General features: G+C 48.3%; 1 protein-coding gene across 3 annotated transcripts in view; it reads right to left on the bottom strand.

The window, feature by feature from the left end:
* Positions 1–3,630: 3,630 nt before the first annotated feature.
* The window catches only part of PEX5 (peroxisomal biogenesis factor 5), an 11,655-nt gene continuing 459 nt past the window's right edge, over positions 3,631–14,826 (bottom strand). Inside the window, exons 2-16 of one of the 3 annotated variants that reach the window (XM_010567603.1) lie at positions 14,533–14,736; positions 13,964–13,999; positions 13,656–13,788; positions 12,808–12,942; positions 11,595–11,700; positions 10,305–10,395; positions 9,853–9,969; positions 9,376–9,468; positions 9,081–9,200; positions 8,372–8,515; positions 6,164–6,234; positions 5,779–5,994; positions 5,473–5,638; positions 5,120–5,277; positions 3,631–4,749 (exon numbers count right to left, since the gene is read on the bottom strand). In XM_010567603.1, the coding sequence (XP_010565905.1) occupies positions 4,548–4,749; positions 5,120–5,277; positions 5,473–5,638; positions 5,779–5,994; positions 6,164–6,234; positions 8,372–8,515; positions 9,081–9,200; positions 9,376–9,468; positions 9,853–9,969; positions 10,305–10,395; positions 11,595–11,700; positions 12,808–12,942; positions 13,656–13,788; positions 13,964–13,999; positions 14,533–14,682 (1,938 nt within the window). In that variant the 5' untranslated portion in view covers positions 14,683–14,736 and the 3' untranslated portion in view covers positions 3,631–4,547. Of the gene's footprint in view, positions 4,750–5,119; positions 5,278–5,472; positions 5,639–5,778; positions 5,995–6,163; positions 6,235–8,371; positions 8,516–9,080; positions 9,201–9,375; positions 9,469–9,852; positions 9,970–10,304; positions 10,396–11,594; positions 11,701–12,807; positions 12,943–13,655; positions 13,789–13,963; positions 14,000–14,532; positions 14,784–14,826 lie in introns of those variants that run through there. The other 2 variants (XM_010567604.1, XM_010567605.1) reach the window with 2 other exon arrangements.

Genomic DNA, 14,826 nt, shown 5'->3' with positions numbered 1-14,826 from the left:
ATTTCCTTCCCAAAGTCTCCCCTTCCCAGATAAAGGAAAAGGCAACAAGATTGTCTATGAGTAATTGTTTTAGTTCAAAATGTCACAAACCCAACTGGGTTGCTTTTTGTCCCCGTCTTTAATAAATGTGCAAATGGGTTTCCATGGCATGGTTGCTAAGCTGGACTCCACAAACACAAAGGTCCAGACTAATTAGATGCTTAGTACCAGAAAGCATCTGGTAAAAAAAAAAAAAAAAAAAAAACGCAACACAGAAAACCAAAAGGACCTAGCTTCACAGCACCACATTGGGCTGGGAAAGCCTCTCCAGCTCCCAAGAGTCACGCGTTCAGAAAAGGCATCCAGCATTTTGTTCCTCTCATGTTTTATTAGCAGGTTGTGCTCCTAAACCCTTTAGTGGCCTGGTCCAGGCAAGTGTGACAGACACGGACCTGCCCTCGACTCAACACTAGGTGTCACTTCTGCTTAAGAAATACAACAGAGAAATTGAACAGTTTCAAAAAACCCCTACCTATCAGGCATCAGATTTTCAGGGGATGTCTGTACCTACGGCTCTTCCTAAAGTCACGGACAGTTAGAGAATTTTAAAGTTTCACATGTCTCAAATCAGGCATCCAAACGCATCAGAAAATACCAGACAATGCTTTGCCATACTAAGCATAAAGGTGACCAGCAAAAGGTTTTAATTTTTATCTTTTGTGGGAGCAAGGAAACACATGCCTACGTGAACAAGGGACCACCATACGGAGAAGCTGCCAGAGTCTGCTCTGACAAAGCCGTCTGTCTTGCTGGCCTGTCTCTGTTGCTGCTTTGCTGCTTTCAGTCCTTCCTCAGTAGCAGACTTGCCTGCCAAAAGATTTCTGAGCATCAGGGACTGACTGAGAGGAGGAGAAAGAGGCATGGTGTTCGGTGACAGGGCCCCTTGGCAGGCTAGGGCGTGAAGAAAATACTGGCAATAATACGGTAAAAGTAGAAAAGATACAGAAGCATGAGGTACAGAGGTAGGGAAAGGGCTCCCCCTGAGGAGACATGGACTGTACTAGAACCTTATTATTTGCTATGTCTTAACAGTATCAGAAGCAGGAGGCCACAAAGGAAGAGGTAGCAGGCTTAAACCAAAAGAAAATACTTTGGATATCTAAACACAGTTCTTCTGTGCATCCACAAGACACTGTAGAGACCAAAAGCACCAACTGGTTTAAAAATCAACAAGACACAGGCAGAGAATAAATTCACCAAAGGCTATTAAACAAGCACACTGATGCAACTTCTGGGTCAGGCAGTCTTTAAAGCAGCAGATTCCTAAAGAATATGAGAGTATCCACTATATGCTTGCCCTTACACTCTTTCCATGAACACCCACTTCAGGTCACCACCCTCAGAGCATTCCTCTAGAGAAGGACTGGCCTGAGCCCCTTCCAGACTGGAAAGGCTTCAGCACACACAGGCAAACAGGTAGGAGCCTAGGACCCAAAACAAGAGATTGGGGGTCATAACTCAAGAGAACCCAGGATCGTAATGAGGCTCAGCAGCTCAAGATGAGGAAACTGCATTGGTAAAGCAGAGTATGCAATGGCAGCACACCCACCTTCTTGACCAGCATGGAAGCTAATGAGGAGCACTGTGGCTAGAGGTGTAAGGATCTCAAAGCACAAATTTTCTTTTGCTGGTATCTCCCAGCTGGGCCTTGACTAAGGCCAACACCAGGAGGCAAGAGATCCTAAGACTTCTTGGGGCCTTAAGCAGCAAATAAGTAAGACACTGAAGGAAGAAATACAGCAGAAACACAGCAAGAAGCATGGGTGGAAGAACAGGTACTGAACCATCCCCTTTGACCACAGGCCCAGTGCCCTGTGGAAGATCTAGCTTGTGTCCTGTGATGCCCATGGACTTGGTAAAGAGCAAAGAAGGGCCTGCTGGGATCCCTCACATGCTTTTAGTGGCAATAGGCCCTGCCGCTGTTCTGTAAGTTGGGGAAAGTACAAGAGGAGAAAGTATAGAAAGTGCAAAAATTGCAGAGCACGATCGGTTATAAGGCCCTCAGCTACCTCATCTAGCAAGCATTCAAGTCAGACCTGCTGCAAGCAGGGGGTTGTATTAGGGACCTCCAAACATCCCTCACTGCCTTACCTTTCCGTGAATCTAAAATACTCAGCACCTACTACCCACCCCTGCCGTACAACAGGGCTTGGCAACAGAAGGTGGATGTGGCTGGAAATGCGAACTAGGATCAAGATACTTACAGAGCCCCCGTGCGAGCCTGGTTTGGAGATGGCCAGAGAGGGTTGCAGAGGGCAGGCAAAAGGTGTGAACTGGAACCAGAATGGAGATACAATCAGCCAGCTGCTGTTCCCTGCACCAACGCTCCATTTCCAAAGCCAATTCTTAACAGGATAAAGTTAGACATGGCCTGGACAGAGGCAGCTCAGTCTTCACTCAGCCCTGGCAGACTAAACAGGGACTGGTGTCTAGGTGAAGATCTGGCCTCAGCAAAGGTAGCACAGATGCTGCACAATGATTTAAGTTGGGAGGGAGGGAAGAAAGTCAGAACAATTTACAGGGAAAGAGGACAAACAGTGACAGCCCACTCTAGCTACAGGGACGTCTGATAGGGAAGGACACCAAGCAAAAAGTCAAGAGATTAAGCCAAATGGCAAGGGAAATTGAGACGACTTGAGGAAGCCAAGGAGAGGAGCACCTGAGGATGAGAAAAAGGGAAGGCCAAGCAGTGGTAACAGGAGTGTGAACAGAGAGGAATGTGGTGCAGCAAAGAGGCAAAGGAAATCAGTGGTGAGAGGGTCAGCAGAGAACTAGGGAAGGGAGAACACGTGGGCAGCAGGTGGGGAACAGTATAGGTACTCATGTTCTCTTTTGCTGGGCAGAGAAGAATCTGACAGAAGGACTGAGATCAGTAAAAGCCGAAAGGCACATCTGTGACCAGGAGCAGTGAGTGTGAGCAGGATGCAGAAGCAGCGTTTCCCTTCCTTTTAGACAGCACAAGCAGCAAATTGTTTTGCACGCATGACAGCAATTTCAGAACAGTGCATGTAGGTTTCAGTGCCACAGGGGAAGCTAGAGCTCAGAAAATATACAGCAAGAACTATTCTCTGCACACACTTTCTGCTCCTGATTGTTACAGTAGCAAGAGAAAAACAAGCCTGTGCAGGTAGAGGTATGAAGAAACAGGTGCCTGGTAGAAGAGGAAGGTAAGTGCTCCCTGCCAAAGCTCCGGGTCTCGACTACTGCAGCAGTCAGGTTCCTCAAAGAGGTGGTAAATGTAACACAACTTCCCTCACTGCAGATGGCAAGAAAATAAATAAATAAAAAAACCAACAAAACCAAACCTTCACTGACCGCTAAACCTAGGCAAAAAAAAACAAAAAACCAGACATTTTTTGGCACAGGGAAGCTCTTCTGCTGGCTCACAGAACTGAAGCCTAAGGCTACGGCAAAATGAGGTCCTTTAAGCTTCATTTGCATATCAGCTATCAATAAAACAAAACCTGGGTCAAAAGAGAAGACAGAAACTGAGAGAGAGTCTGATGTATCTTTTGAAAACCAGTGGGCTAATACCCCCAGAGATCTGTACTACCCACTGCATGCAGCTCCAACAGAGGCACAGAGAAAGACGTCATTTTGGCAATTTTAATTCTCCCCCCTTTATTATACAAAATACTTTACAATTAAAAAACATTTTCCCCAATAGAATCATATACAGATATTTATAATTAACAAGATTCAGTTACACACAAGATGGGGAACTTCTGCACAAAGGTAAACAATGACAGATGATCAAGTGAAAATTAAGACTTGACCCTTTCCCCACCATATTCTGGGAGGGGAGGTTACATTTTAGTCTTTTATTCCTATCACATTCCCTCAGGTCTGAACTCTGGGATCTCCTCTTACCCTGACAGGGTAAGGGCCTCCACCTGTGTCCCTAGCATAAGTACAATACTCTGCTCTTAAAAGGTACATGAAGAGACACTGAAAAACTAGCATCTGGCTGTACCATAACGTTACCGGTATCAAGAAAAGAGGACTACTGCCCCCCCATTTCCCTAGCAACCCACATATACACACATGCAAGCACATACATGGGGGAAGCATGCTCAAAACCCAAAATTTTTCACCCTTTCACCGAATGGCAATCCCACCCCACCAAAGCAACCTGCACTCGAGACGCATCCAGCAGGTAGTCTCTGCAGAATGGCTGTCATTAAGCCTCATAGCCAAGCTTGGCATTACTGCAAATGCAGCCTGGCAGGAGGGCTGGGTGTTGCCGTCTTCCCCGCTTTGATCACCTGCCTACCAGCAGAGTGTCAGCCAGTCATGGAGGTGAGAACGTGAACCGCTCAGAAATGCTCAGGCCACAACAGACAGGTAGGGGAAGTTGCACGCTTCAGCGGGACGTCCTTGAAAAAACAGTTGCCAATGATCTGCCCTACCAGAGCAAAGATATGTATGAACCCTACGGAACATTTCTCTAAGGAAGGTCACCGCTGGGCTGGGCCAACCCTGCACTCGCAGGGGAGCCCATCCCAGAGTCACTGCTGGAGGCCAAATGCCTGAAGCAGTGTGGGAAGATCATGGGCATCAGCTGCCCCGTACAGGTCACTCTGTCCCAGCATGGAGAGGGCCATGCGGAGGGTGCTCCAGATGTTGTCAGACATTGCGCCTTGCTGCCCCCGTGGACCTCGGCTCTTCTGCTGCATGTGCAAAGCCTCTAAGAAGTGCTCCACAGCCTCACTGTCAACATGAGAACACACATATGCTTACTGGAGAAGATGGTACATCTCATACTCCCTCCCCCATTTGCTTCTAAAGTACTTCCCCTCCAAGAGGGTGTGTCCTCCTCTCCACCAGATCCTGCCCCGCTCTAGAACCATCAGCGATCCCCCTCTTCCCTCTTAACAGAAACTGAAGTCCAGATGGCGCCTACTCCAACTGCATCTGCATGACACTTTGTTCTCGGGGCAGTCCACACACTCGCTCTGCTTTCCTATGCCAAGGGAAGGCTGCAGGCAGCATGGCACTGCCCTAGCGACCTACTGCAGTCTCTCCCCACAAACACATGCACACTGATGGGTCACAGCAGATCTGCCCATCCTATGCTCACCGGTGGGCACCTAAGTTGATGCAACTGATGCCCAAGTTGTAGCGAGAGCGGATGTATCCTGGCTGGAGCTCCAGGGCCCGACGATACGCAGCCACAGCTTCCTCACTCCGATTCCCATTGGCCAGGGTGGCACCGAGCTTGTTCCATAAAAGATGGTCCTGGAGGAGGGGGCAGACAGAAAGGGCTGAGATAAACTGGATCTTTTTAAGCTCCAAGCCAACCCTCCCTTCCCCATGTGTCTGTTTTATTCCTCCACTCCAAAAACGTACCCCTCATACAAGCAGCACCTCCACCCAAACCTTCACCCATAAACCTCCAGGTACCACCAGCATCCACAGCCTGCCCTTTCTTACATTGGGGCGCACACTGAGTGCAGCACTGAAGCAATCCACAGCCTTCTCATACTCGCCACTAAGGTTGAAAAGGACACCCAGGCCACACTGAACATCAGGATCCACAGTCGAGGGGTTGCTGCGCACAGCTGCTAAGAACAGCTCTTTCACCTCCATGAACAGCGAGCTGCAAGAGCACAGAAGAAGGATATTGGCATACTGTGGAGAGAGCTGGCTTTGGGTTGCTCCCTCTGCTCCTGCCTGGCCCAGTCCCAACCCTCCAAGAAACCTCTCAGCTAAAGGCTGAAATTTGTAACCCTAACTCACTCAGACAGCAGGGAACCTAGGACACGCTTGGAAGGCCCCAGGATTGTCCCCGAGACACTGTCCTCTGGTTCCTTCTCCAGCAGGTGGGCATAGTCCGGTTTATGGCGTAGCCAGTCCCGCAGGGTCTCACATGCCTGTTTCTGCAAGGACTCGTTGGTGAAGCTGACTGCTAAAGCCATAAGTGCCGTGAGGTTCCCAGGCTGCAGTTCCAAGCACCTGCAGGTCAAAGAAACAAGAGTGAATACAGTATTCAATCAGTCTGGGAGACACCCAGATACAGGCGGTAACACAATCGAGACAGAGCACACCATGCTAGCCATATGGTCCTTGTGGCACTATGCACTAGACAAGGAGCCACGCTCAGAAGCTCTTCCGCAACACTCACTGTCTGAGGGCACTGATTGCCAAAAGCTCCTGTTCATTCTCTGCTTGGGTGGTTCCCAGATATTGCCAGGCCTGGAGAAGATAAAGATGCACCAAGTCAGACTTCTTCACATCCAGAGAAAAAGATCAGCTGATAAACCACAGACACAGAGATTAAATCCACCATATTATCCCACATATTTTTAGAGTGACACCAAATGTACGCAAGTGTACACATTAGCCACAGATATAAGTTTATCTCAAAAGACACAGATTTATGGCACATAGGTCCTCAAGGCCAATAAAACTGGTGTTGTTACAGCAAGAAGTAGTGAATGTCTACCTGGAGATCTATCATAAAGCAACTGTTGGCAGTTTTACACTTTTAAGTCACAGAATCTCCACTTCTAACTGTGGTCAAACTGCAGAGGAAGGAGGGAAAAAAAACAGATCTCTTATTTCCTAAGAACAAAATGGCATAGCAGCAGTGCTAATAATAAGGAGCCCCCCAAGGCAGGCAGTTGTGTATACTTGTGCAGTGGTCCACTAGCAAGCAATAATCTTGGGGAGTTGACCATCAGACCTGGAAGTAGCAGCACTGTTATTTTACTGATCAATCATCACGACACCAGTACATGAAAACCACTTCCATCTCCAGACTGCTGACATAGGGAATAGTTAATTAAGGCACTAAATCCAAAGTACCTCTTCACTTTATGTTGATAACCACAACCCTTGCTCAAAAATGGGCTAGAGATAGTTAGCGGGATGGTCAGCATGAAGTACCCACTTTTTGAATACAAGTCACAAAATGCAGCGTCCACTATCTCAAGGAAGGAAACTGTTTCATTAGCAAAGACCCAGACACACTGCACAAGACACCACAAGCAAGAGGCCACCTACTGTCTCAAATCTCTAACGCCTCACCATATAGCTAGCTGCAACTCAGGAAGATCTGACCAATGATAACTGCACAGCGTTCTGCAGGCAGAAGAGCTGAGATTCAAGGTAAAGTTGTGATTTGGACCAAAGCAAACATGACATTTCTTTCAGAGCAATTGTTCAAGTCTATTTGATCACTGTACCATTTGTGAAGTCTTGACTTCTGTACTTTCTGCAGTCACGGTAGAAGAATTCAGAATGTTTTCAATACAGCTAGCGAGAACTGGCCTAAGATTTCAACTGCCTCTCCATTATGCTCAGCCTGCAGCCCACACTGCCTATGAGAAGAGAGTGCCAATTCTAAAGGAATATTAGCAACACCTTTTGACCACTTTAAAGCTAAAGTAGATCTCCAAAACCTCTGCTTACTTCTCACTTATTCCCAGTGCCCAAGAAAGTTAGTTGCCTGTATTCCCAGAAGCCAAGAACCTCTGTTCTGAGACATCACTCTCATCTACACCTCAGGATTAACCAATTGGGTATTTCCAATCATATACAATTAGCAAGGCTTGAATGAGACACACTGAGAATTCAGCATCCGTGGGTCCTTGAGGCAGGCAATCCAGAAACAGACAACATGACTGTATATGCATTCTTTCTCTTCCTCCTGAGAATATCCACATCCTCTACCTCTGGAGAAAGGCACACACACTATTCCATTTCTCAATCCATCCTGCAGAAATTGAAGTGCTTTATGGAAGTAAGTATTCACTGAATTAGGAGCTGGAAACTTGTCTTCAGTATAAAAATCATTCTCTGGCCCACAGCTTCAAATGAAGACTGTGAAGACACCCAAGCCATCCCTCAACCCCTTTGGGTTACATCTTCTCCTGGCATCTAGACAGAAAACCTAACCAGAACCCCTAGTCTAACAAGCTGCTCAGAATTCATCTTCAATACAGATATTGAAAACAGTTACCTCCCATAAGCATCTCCAAACTTGCAATGTCAATGAAGACTTCCACAGAAGCAACCTAAGAGACGAGAACTCCTTGTCTTGGCTCCATGCACAGTTTCATGTGCTCCAAAGATTTTACACAGCTCTGGGCCAGAGCCTTTGTGCTTTTTGTAACTGACATTAGTCATAAACCTCCTTGCCCACAGCTCTCCTGAGGATTCACATACATCAGCTACATACCCAGAGCCACAGAAAAATGAGATGTTTTTTACTCCCTGCACAGCTCCCAACAGTGAAGCAAGTTTTCCACACACACCCTGACACCTCACAAGGGAAGGATCCAAGTAGCAGGACACATGGCCAAGGCCTGTTATCTCTGCTCTCACTCACCTCCATATGATCTGGCTTCTGTTGCACTGCAGCCTCAAAGAGCAAGACAGCATTGGGGAGGTCACCTTCCGCCAAGCGCTTCCGCCCCTCTTCAAATGCGTCTGGGTGATCTCTCATGGGATTATCTTCCTCAAACTGGTAACCCTAGCAGGGAGGACAGACAGGTGCTAATGCTAGGAGACAGGCTTAGGGAGAAAAGCACTCTCTACAGTACAGCACAGTCTAGTCTTCCTCCATCAGAAACACTCAAACTGCAGACCAGCCAGCACCTCGCCCTCTCTGCCAATTTGTAGCAGATCAGAGAACAACAGCTCTTCTTCCTGCTTGTTCTGTGCTGAAAAATTCCCCCAAACCAGACCTGGAATAAGTTGCAACAGAGACTAAACATCTGGTGCAGGTACTATCAGCTTGGGGTTGGGGTGAGGGGCGACAACACTTGCACTCATTGCAAACAATCCCAGCATTAACTGGTATTTGGTGTTGGAGAGGAACTAGACGGCATTTGCAGACAAGCACAAGTGAAAACAGTGTTTGTTTAACCCCTAGCTGATCTGGGATGAGGGTGCAAGTGACAGCAAAAGATCAGTGTGAGAAGGAATCCTAGCAGCATTCAGGGTCTGTGGAGCTCACCTGTGAGGCAGACATACTGCCAGTCTCCTCAAGGCAGTCCATCACAGCGCTAGGGCTGAGAGACCCTGTTCTCTATTACCTTGTCATATGATGAAGAGCTGAGGTCTTCATAATCAGAGAGCCACGGGTGAGCCTCTGCATCTCTCTTGGCCATCTCCTCCCATTCTGCCTGGAGTTTGTCCCAGAAGTCCACATCTGACTAAAGGGGGAACAGAACGTGACTAGAGTATCTCAGCCATAAACTGAGCTCTACAGACACCCCAGAAAACACCTTCGTAAGTGTTTCTAGCCCTCCTGTAGCATGCAAAGGAGAGAGGCAACCCTACCATGGGCTCTCAGTTGGTACCCCCGTCCTCCTCCTCCGTCAGCTTTACCTCCACAGCAGTCTTTGCCTGCTCAAATTCCGTATCAAGAGTTGACACGTTCCCAGATCGCGCAAATTGATCCACCCAGGCATCGGATGACCCCTGGGAGTTTGGAAACAGAAACACACCTTTCTTTTTAGAATTTGGCAACCTCGGGGCACATCCCAAAACAGCAGGAGGGTCTGTGATGACCCCTCCTCCCACCAGCAAGAACTGATGGCCTGTAAAGTGGAAAAGAGTTCACTTGGATATCCCCTTTCTCCCAGGTGCTACGGGAGATGAGAAAACTCACACTGCCCATATACCTTCCCAGCTTCTGGCTAGACTCTGCTAAGAAGAGCCCAACAGCCCCTCCCTCGCCTCCCCCAGCCTAGTCATTATTAGAGCATTGCTGAGAGTTGGACTTGCCATTCTCCCTCGCTCCCAGACTGCGCACTGTGGTAAAAACCTCTCCTCCTTCAGAGCACATAGGGCTGGGGCTCCTACCTGCTGCTGTATAAACTCAGCTGCCCATTGCTCTGCCTGATCTTGGTCTCTGTGGGTCACCTGATTAGCTTCGATCGATACCCTCCCATCTCCGATCTGGCGGACAAACTTTAGGAACTGTGGCAGAGAAATGAAACAAGGGTGGAGCTGGGCAGATGCTCTGTCAACAAGCCCTCTGCCCACACCCCCCTCCTTCACTAAGAGGACTTCTCTCTGCAAAGTGAGCACAAAAGGCCCAAAAAAGTGGGGAGGCCAGGACTTCACCAGAGCCATGTGGTAGAGATGGACAGTATCTGGAGTGGATTGTAGGGTTCAACTTCTAGGAATCAGGGAAGAAATGGAAACATGGGACAGGAGGAGGCTTTATTCCTTTACTGTCTTCCCCCTTCTCAACTCCCCACACCCCTTATTCACACTAGGTATCTGTCAGCCCCAGTCAGGGAATTTCTTACCTCAGAATTCTTGAGTTTCGGATCATCCACTTTAGAGAGGAAATCACTAACGGTTTTCTTAAGATCATCCTCAGGTTGATATTCCTCATACCTGTGTTCAGAGGCAGTAAAAGGGAAAGAGAGAGTCTGATACCAGGCAACAGTGAACTCTTTCACTAACAATGGTCTACACAGTGGGCCAGACAACAATATTGAGTGATAGCACCCCTCCTCAGAGATTCTGGGGTTCTCCTAAGCGATTCAGTACCTTTATTCATCTGTAAAAATTCAAAATTACTACAAGGTTAACTGTGCAAGTGACTCAACAAACAGCAGCAGAATTAAACAATTACAGTGACAGCACAGTTCTGCAGAACAGTCTGGATTCCTTGTCAAGCTCACATGCTATCAGACATTGCAAGTTTTAGCACTACCAAAAACAAGGTCATATATCTAGGAACAAAGAAAGTAGGTTGTGCTCATGGAAGAGGAACAGTGTCTTGGAAAAGCATCAACTCCGCAGAAGATTGAGGGCTCACAGCAAGCACATAACTCAATATGTTGTCTGGCTTACAGCAGGATAGGACCAGTTCCAGGTGCTACCACTACATTTAGTCTTGGTGAAGTCTTTGGAACTGGCAGCAAAAACTCAGGAATGTCCATATTTGCAGAAAGGTATCAGAAAAGGCAAGTGTCAGGAGGAAGGAGAATCCAAATGTGCAAAATCTCTTTTAGGGAAAGATCTAAGCAGCCCAAATTGCTTGCTTGTGTTTTGCTTCTTTAATTGAAAAACTTCACTGTAGTCAAAAGGCACCTATACAGAGAAGATCCGTGGTAGTAGACTGTTCTTTAATCTACCACACAAACACACATGAAAATAATGTCTGGAAGGCTGGAAGTGGTTTGCCAGATAGGGAGAATAAAGTGATGGAAGTTAACAACTAGTAGAGTCTACTACTCGAGATCTCTAAATCTAAAAAAGCATCTGTTGTGGAAAAAAAGTTCTGCTTGATTAGGAGTTCCTGAACTCACTCCTGCAATCACTTTAAGGAGCTTTGCATTAGGCATGAGGTTAAGTTAGCCTACATGAACACAGTATCTTCCTGGAACTAGAGTACAGAAAAGCTAGGATCTCTTACAAACTTCAGTCTCCAAGCACTGTTTCCTCCTTTCTCCAAAACTGCCTGAGAACATAAGTCTAGGTTAAAAGACTCAAAAGCATTCAGGCCACAGCAGATTTCTATCACCTATCCAAACTTCACCCACCCAAGTGCCTAGCAGCAGTAACTAGTCTTGAGAAGACAGACTCACCATTTATCTGCCAAAGACTGGTCTTCCGATTCCCCAAGCCACAGTTTCTCCTCTGACTGCTCTAGGTATTCTTCTGCCCACTTGGCAGGAGACGCAGACAGCGGATCTACATAGGACATGAGGAAGAATGGGGAGAAGAGTAAGATAGGCAGACCATCACTCAGATTAACTTCAAATTTTGCTCTCTCACAGTTAGCTAACATACAGAGGAGACCTCTTCAAAGAAAGATTGTTTACACTTGTTTCTTCTGGTCTAAAAATCAAGCCTTAGGTTCAGACCATGTATTAGTACAGATGCCACTGTGCTGCCAATAACCTTGTGATTTTCTACTTCAATTTCACAACTTATTTGTCTGCTCCATGTGGGATACTATGTAGGTCAGGAAAATTAGCAATGCATTACAAGTCTCTGTCAAAAGCACCGCCTACGAAGCACTAGGTTTTCATCAGAACTTTCTCAAACACCTTTGTAAATGCTGACTTATATTCCCAGAATTATAAAGAGTGAAGGTCAAAGAATGGGACTACCTGGCTCTCTACAGTGGCCACTCCTGGAGAAGAGCAGAGCATCTCTTTAAATCTTACTCATAACTTCCAGATTAGGTCACGAACAGTAACAGGACCCTACGCCAGCCCCAGCTCTATCCACAATGCAGGATGGCTTTTCAGATAAACTAATAGCTTGCCTGAAAGGGAAAGCTTAACCCTTGGGCCAGAAACATTCACTTGGCACATTTCCAAGGTGCAACAGCTCTCCACCTCCACGAAACTGACAAAAAAGTATTTTGGCCAAAGCACACTAAATATTTGCCTTTGTACCAAAGGCAAATTTAGCCTTAAGAGAGGGAATTAAGGAATATGTAAGCTAGAAGCAATACCAGACCATCTCCAGAATTTGGATCAGTTGAGTCATAATACTTTTGCAAAAGCAGTTTGAATAGCCTGCTTCTCCTAAATTCTCCAAGTAACCTCAGCTAAAAACAAAAGACCCTTACACCTGAATAAAAGCTTCCACACCACATTGTTCACAATTTAGCTAAGCCATCGCAAAGCAGTTTCCCCCCCCCCCCCCCGCCCCCGTTAAAGCTGCTGCAGTAAACACTGACTGCTGGGCCCAAAGCATTACTCCAACTTCACATTCAGTAACTCTCCACTACACACAGGCATGTGACTGGGCAACATCTTGACAGTAATTCCAAAAGGGACCCTTCACCTGTCACTTCAGCAATGAACTCCTGTGACCAGTCAGCCTCATTGTAATCAGAGGAGACATCACCAGCACTATCCGCTGCAGCCAAGAATTCCTGGGTCCAGTTTTCAGACAGTGCCAGGGCTGCCACACCTGGAGCTACAAGAAGAAAAAAAAAAAAACAGTAGTGAGGACTGGAGGACTCAAAGGCATCATTTAAGTATCCCAGGCTAGCCCTCATCATCTCTGATCTTTCCCTTTCTCTTTGTTAGTATAAAATCACAGAAAGATTCCACTTGGAAGGAATCTCTGGAGGTTGCTGGTGTTCTCACAGCAGGTTAGCACTAAAGCTAGAGATTAGGTTGCTCAGGGCATTCATTAGGTAACTTCTGAACTTGTCCAAGGCTGGCAATTCCCCAGCCTCCCTAGGCACCTGTTCCAGTACTGAACCATCCTCCAAGGGAAGAAATGTTTCCTTACATCTAGTCGGTTCCCCTGTCCGCAAGTTGTGTTCATTGCCCCTTGTCCTTTTGCTGTGTATTGCTGCGAAGATCCTGGCCGTGGCTGCTGAAAGACAGCAACTAGACACTCCACCCCTCATGCTCCCTGCCCCTTAGACTCCTCTTTCCCAGGCTGAGCAAACCCAGTTCCCTCAGCCTTTCCTCTTAACACCACATAGTCCAGTCCCTGGACACCTTATTGATCTCCACTGGAATCGTTCCAGTACGTCAGTGTACTGGGAAGCCCAAATCTGGAAACAATACTCCAGATACAACCTCACAAGTGCTGAATAGATGGGAACCACCCTGCTAGGAGCTTAACCATAACACCAAGATCTTTCCCAGCTTTCCACCTACTCTAGCTCCCCTCACCTCGCTGAGGGGCCTGTCGGAAGCTCGACTGTTCAATCTCTTGCATCTCAGCCAACAGATCGTCCATCTTAAAGGTCTGGGGCGCACGGGAGAGTAAAGGGGCATTCTGCTCTTGCAGGAACTCTCCAACCAGCTGCCAAAGACAGAGATGGATTACATGCATCACACAGAACATAAGCAGGCAGAGCCATGGAGCATGACAGAAAGAAATGGGCTTGTCAGAAGGAAGATTAGTATCAGGTAAGGGGAAAAATAGCAAACAGTGCTGATGAGAAAAGCAGTGAGGAGATGCATCAACCTGTTCTTACCTCATCTTCGGTGGCCACCCCCAGCGGTTTGGATACCTACAGGGAATAGTGGGCAATTACCCCAACAGCTCGGACCCCGTACCCCTCTCCACACGCCCCCCGTGACCCAATTAGTTTACACCTTCCTTGAGCTTAGGCCGTCAGCATTTTCTTGCGTTAGCTGCCTGCTTACGTGGAAGCTAAAGGAGCGGGGATACCCCCGAGCGATACCATCCAGCCCCCGTCCCAGCGCTTTCTGGGTTCGGGCCTGTGACAACAAGGCACGCCGCTCACCGCGGCCACCGCCATCCTCTGAGCGAGCGCCCACCAACGCGGCTTCCACAAACGGGCCCTGGCCCCACAACCCCGTGGGACAAATCGGGTGACCCCGGGGGCCTCCTTCCCCAGGAACAAACAAGCAAAAAAGCAACGCTGCACCTATCCGCACCGACCGTCCCCCCCGTACCCGCTCACCTCACACACACCCCCCGGCCAGCATCCCCCCCTCATCCCCTGGCTGACTGACCCAGCGGCGGGCAGGCCCCACACCCAGCCCCAGCTCGGCAAACCGAGCGACCGGCGACACTCACGGCTGCGGCTCCGGGAGCCCCGGGGGGCCAGGCCAGCGGGCCCTGCAGTCCCTCCTGCCGCAAGGCTTTGTCCTGGGTGAAGTGGCCGGCCAGCTTCATGAGGGGGTTGGAGCCCCCGCACTCCGGTTCCACCAGCTCCCTCATGGCCATGGCGCCAGCCAGGGAGGGAGGGAGGGTCGGCGACAAACCCCGCCGGGCCTGCACCTGGCCCCGGGGCGGCACGGACACCGGGGTGAACGCCAGGCGGAGGGACCGGCTACCGGGGACGCCCGGCCCCGTGTCCCGACCCCACTA

The sequence above is a fragment of the Haliaeetus leucocephalus genome, unplaced genomic scaffold (assembly GCF_000737465.1).
Source record: "Haliaeetus leucocephalus isolate CR32 unplaced genomic scaffold, Haliaeetus_leucocephalus-4.0 Scaffold228, whole genome shotgun sequence".
In the NCBI taxonomy this organism is placed as follows: domain Eukaryota; kingdom Metazoa; phylum Chordata; class Aves; order Accipitriformes; family Accipitridae; genus Haliaeetus; species Haliaeetus leucocephalus.
The sequence above is the reverse complement of the archived record's forward strand: the minus strand, read 5'-3'. Positions and strand labels throughout refer to the sequence as shown.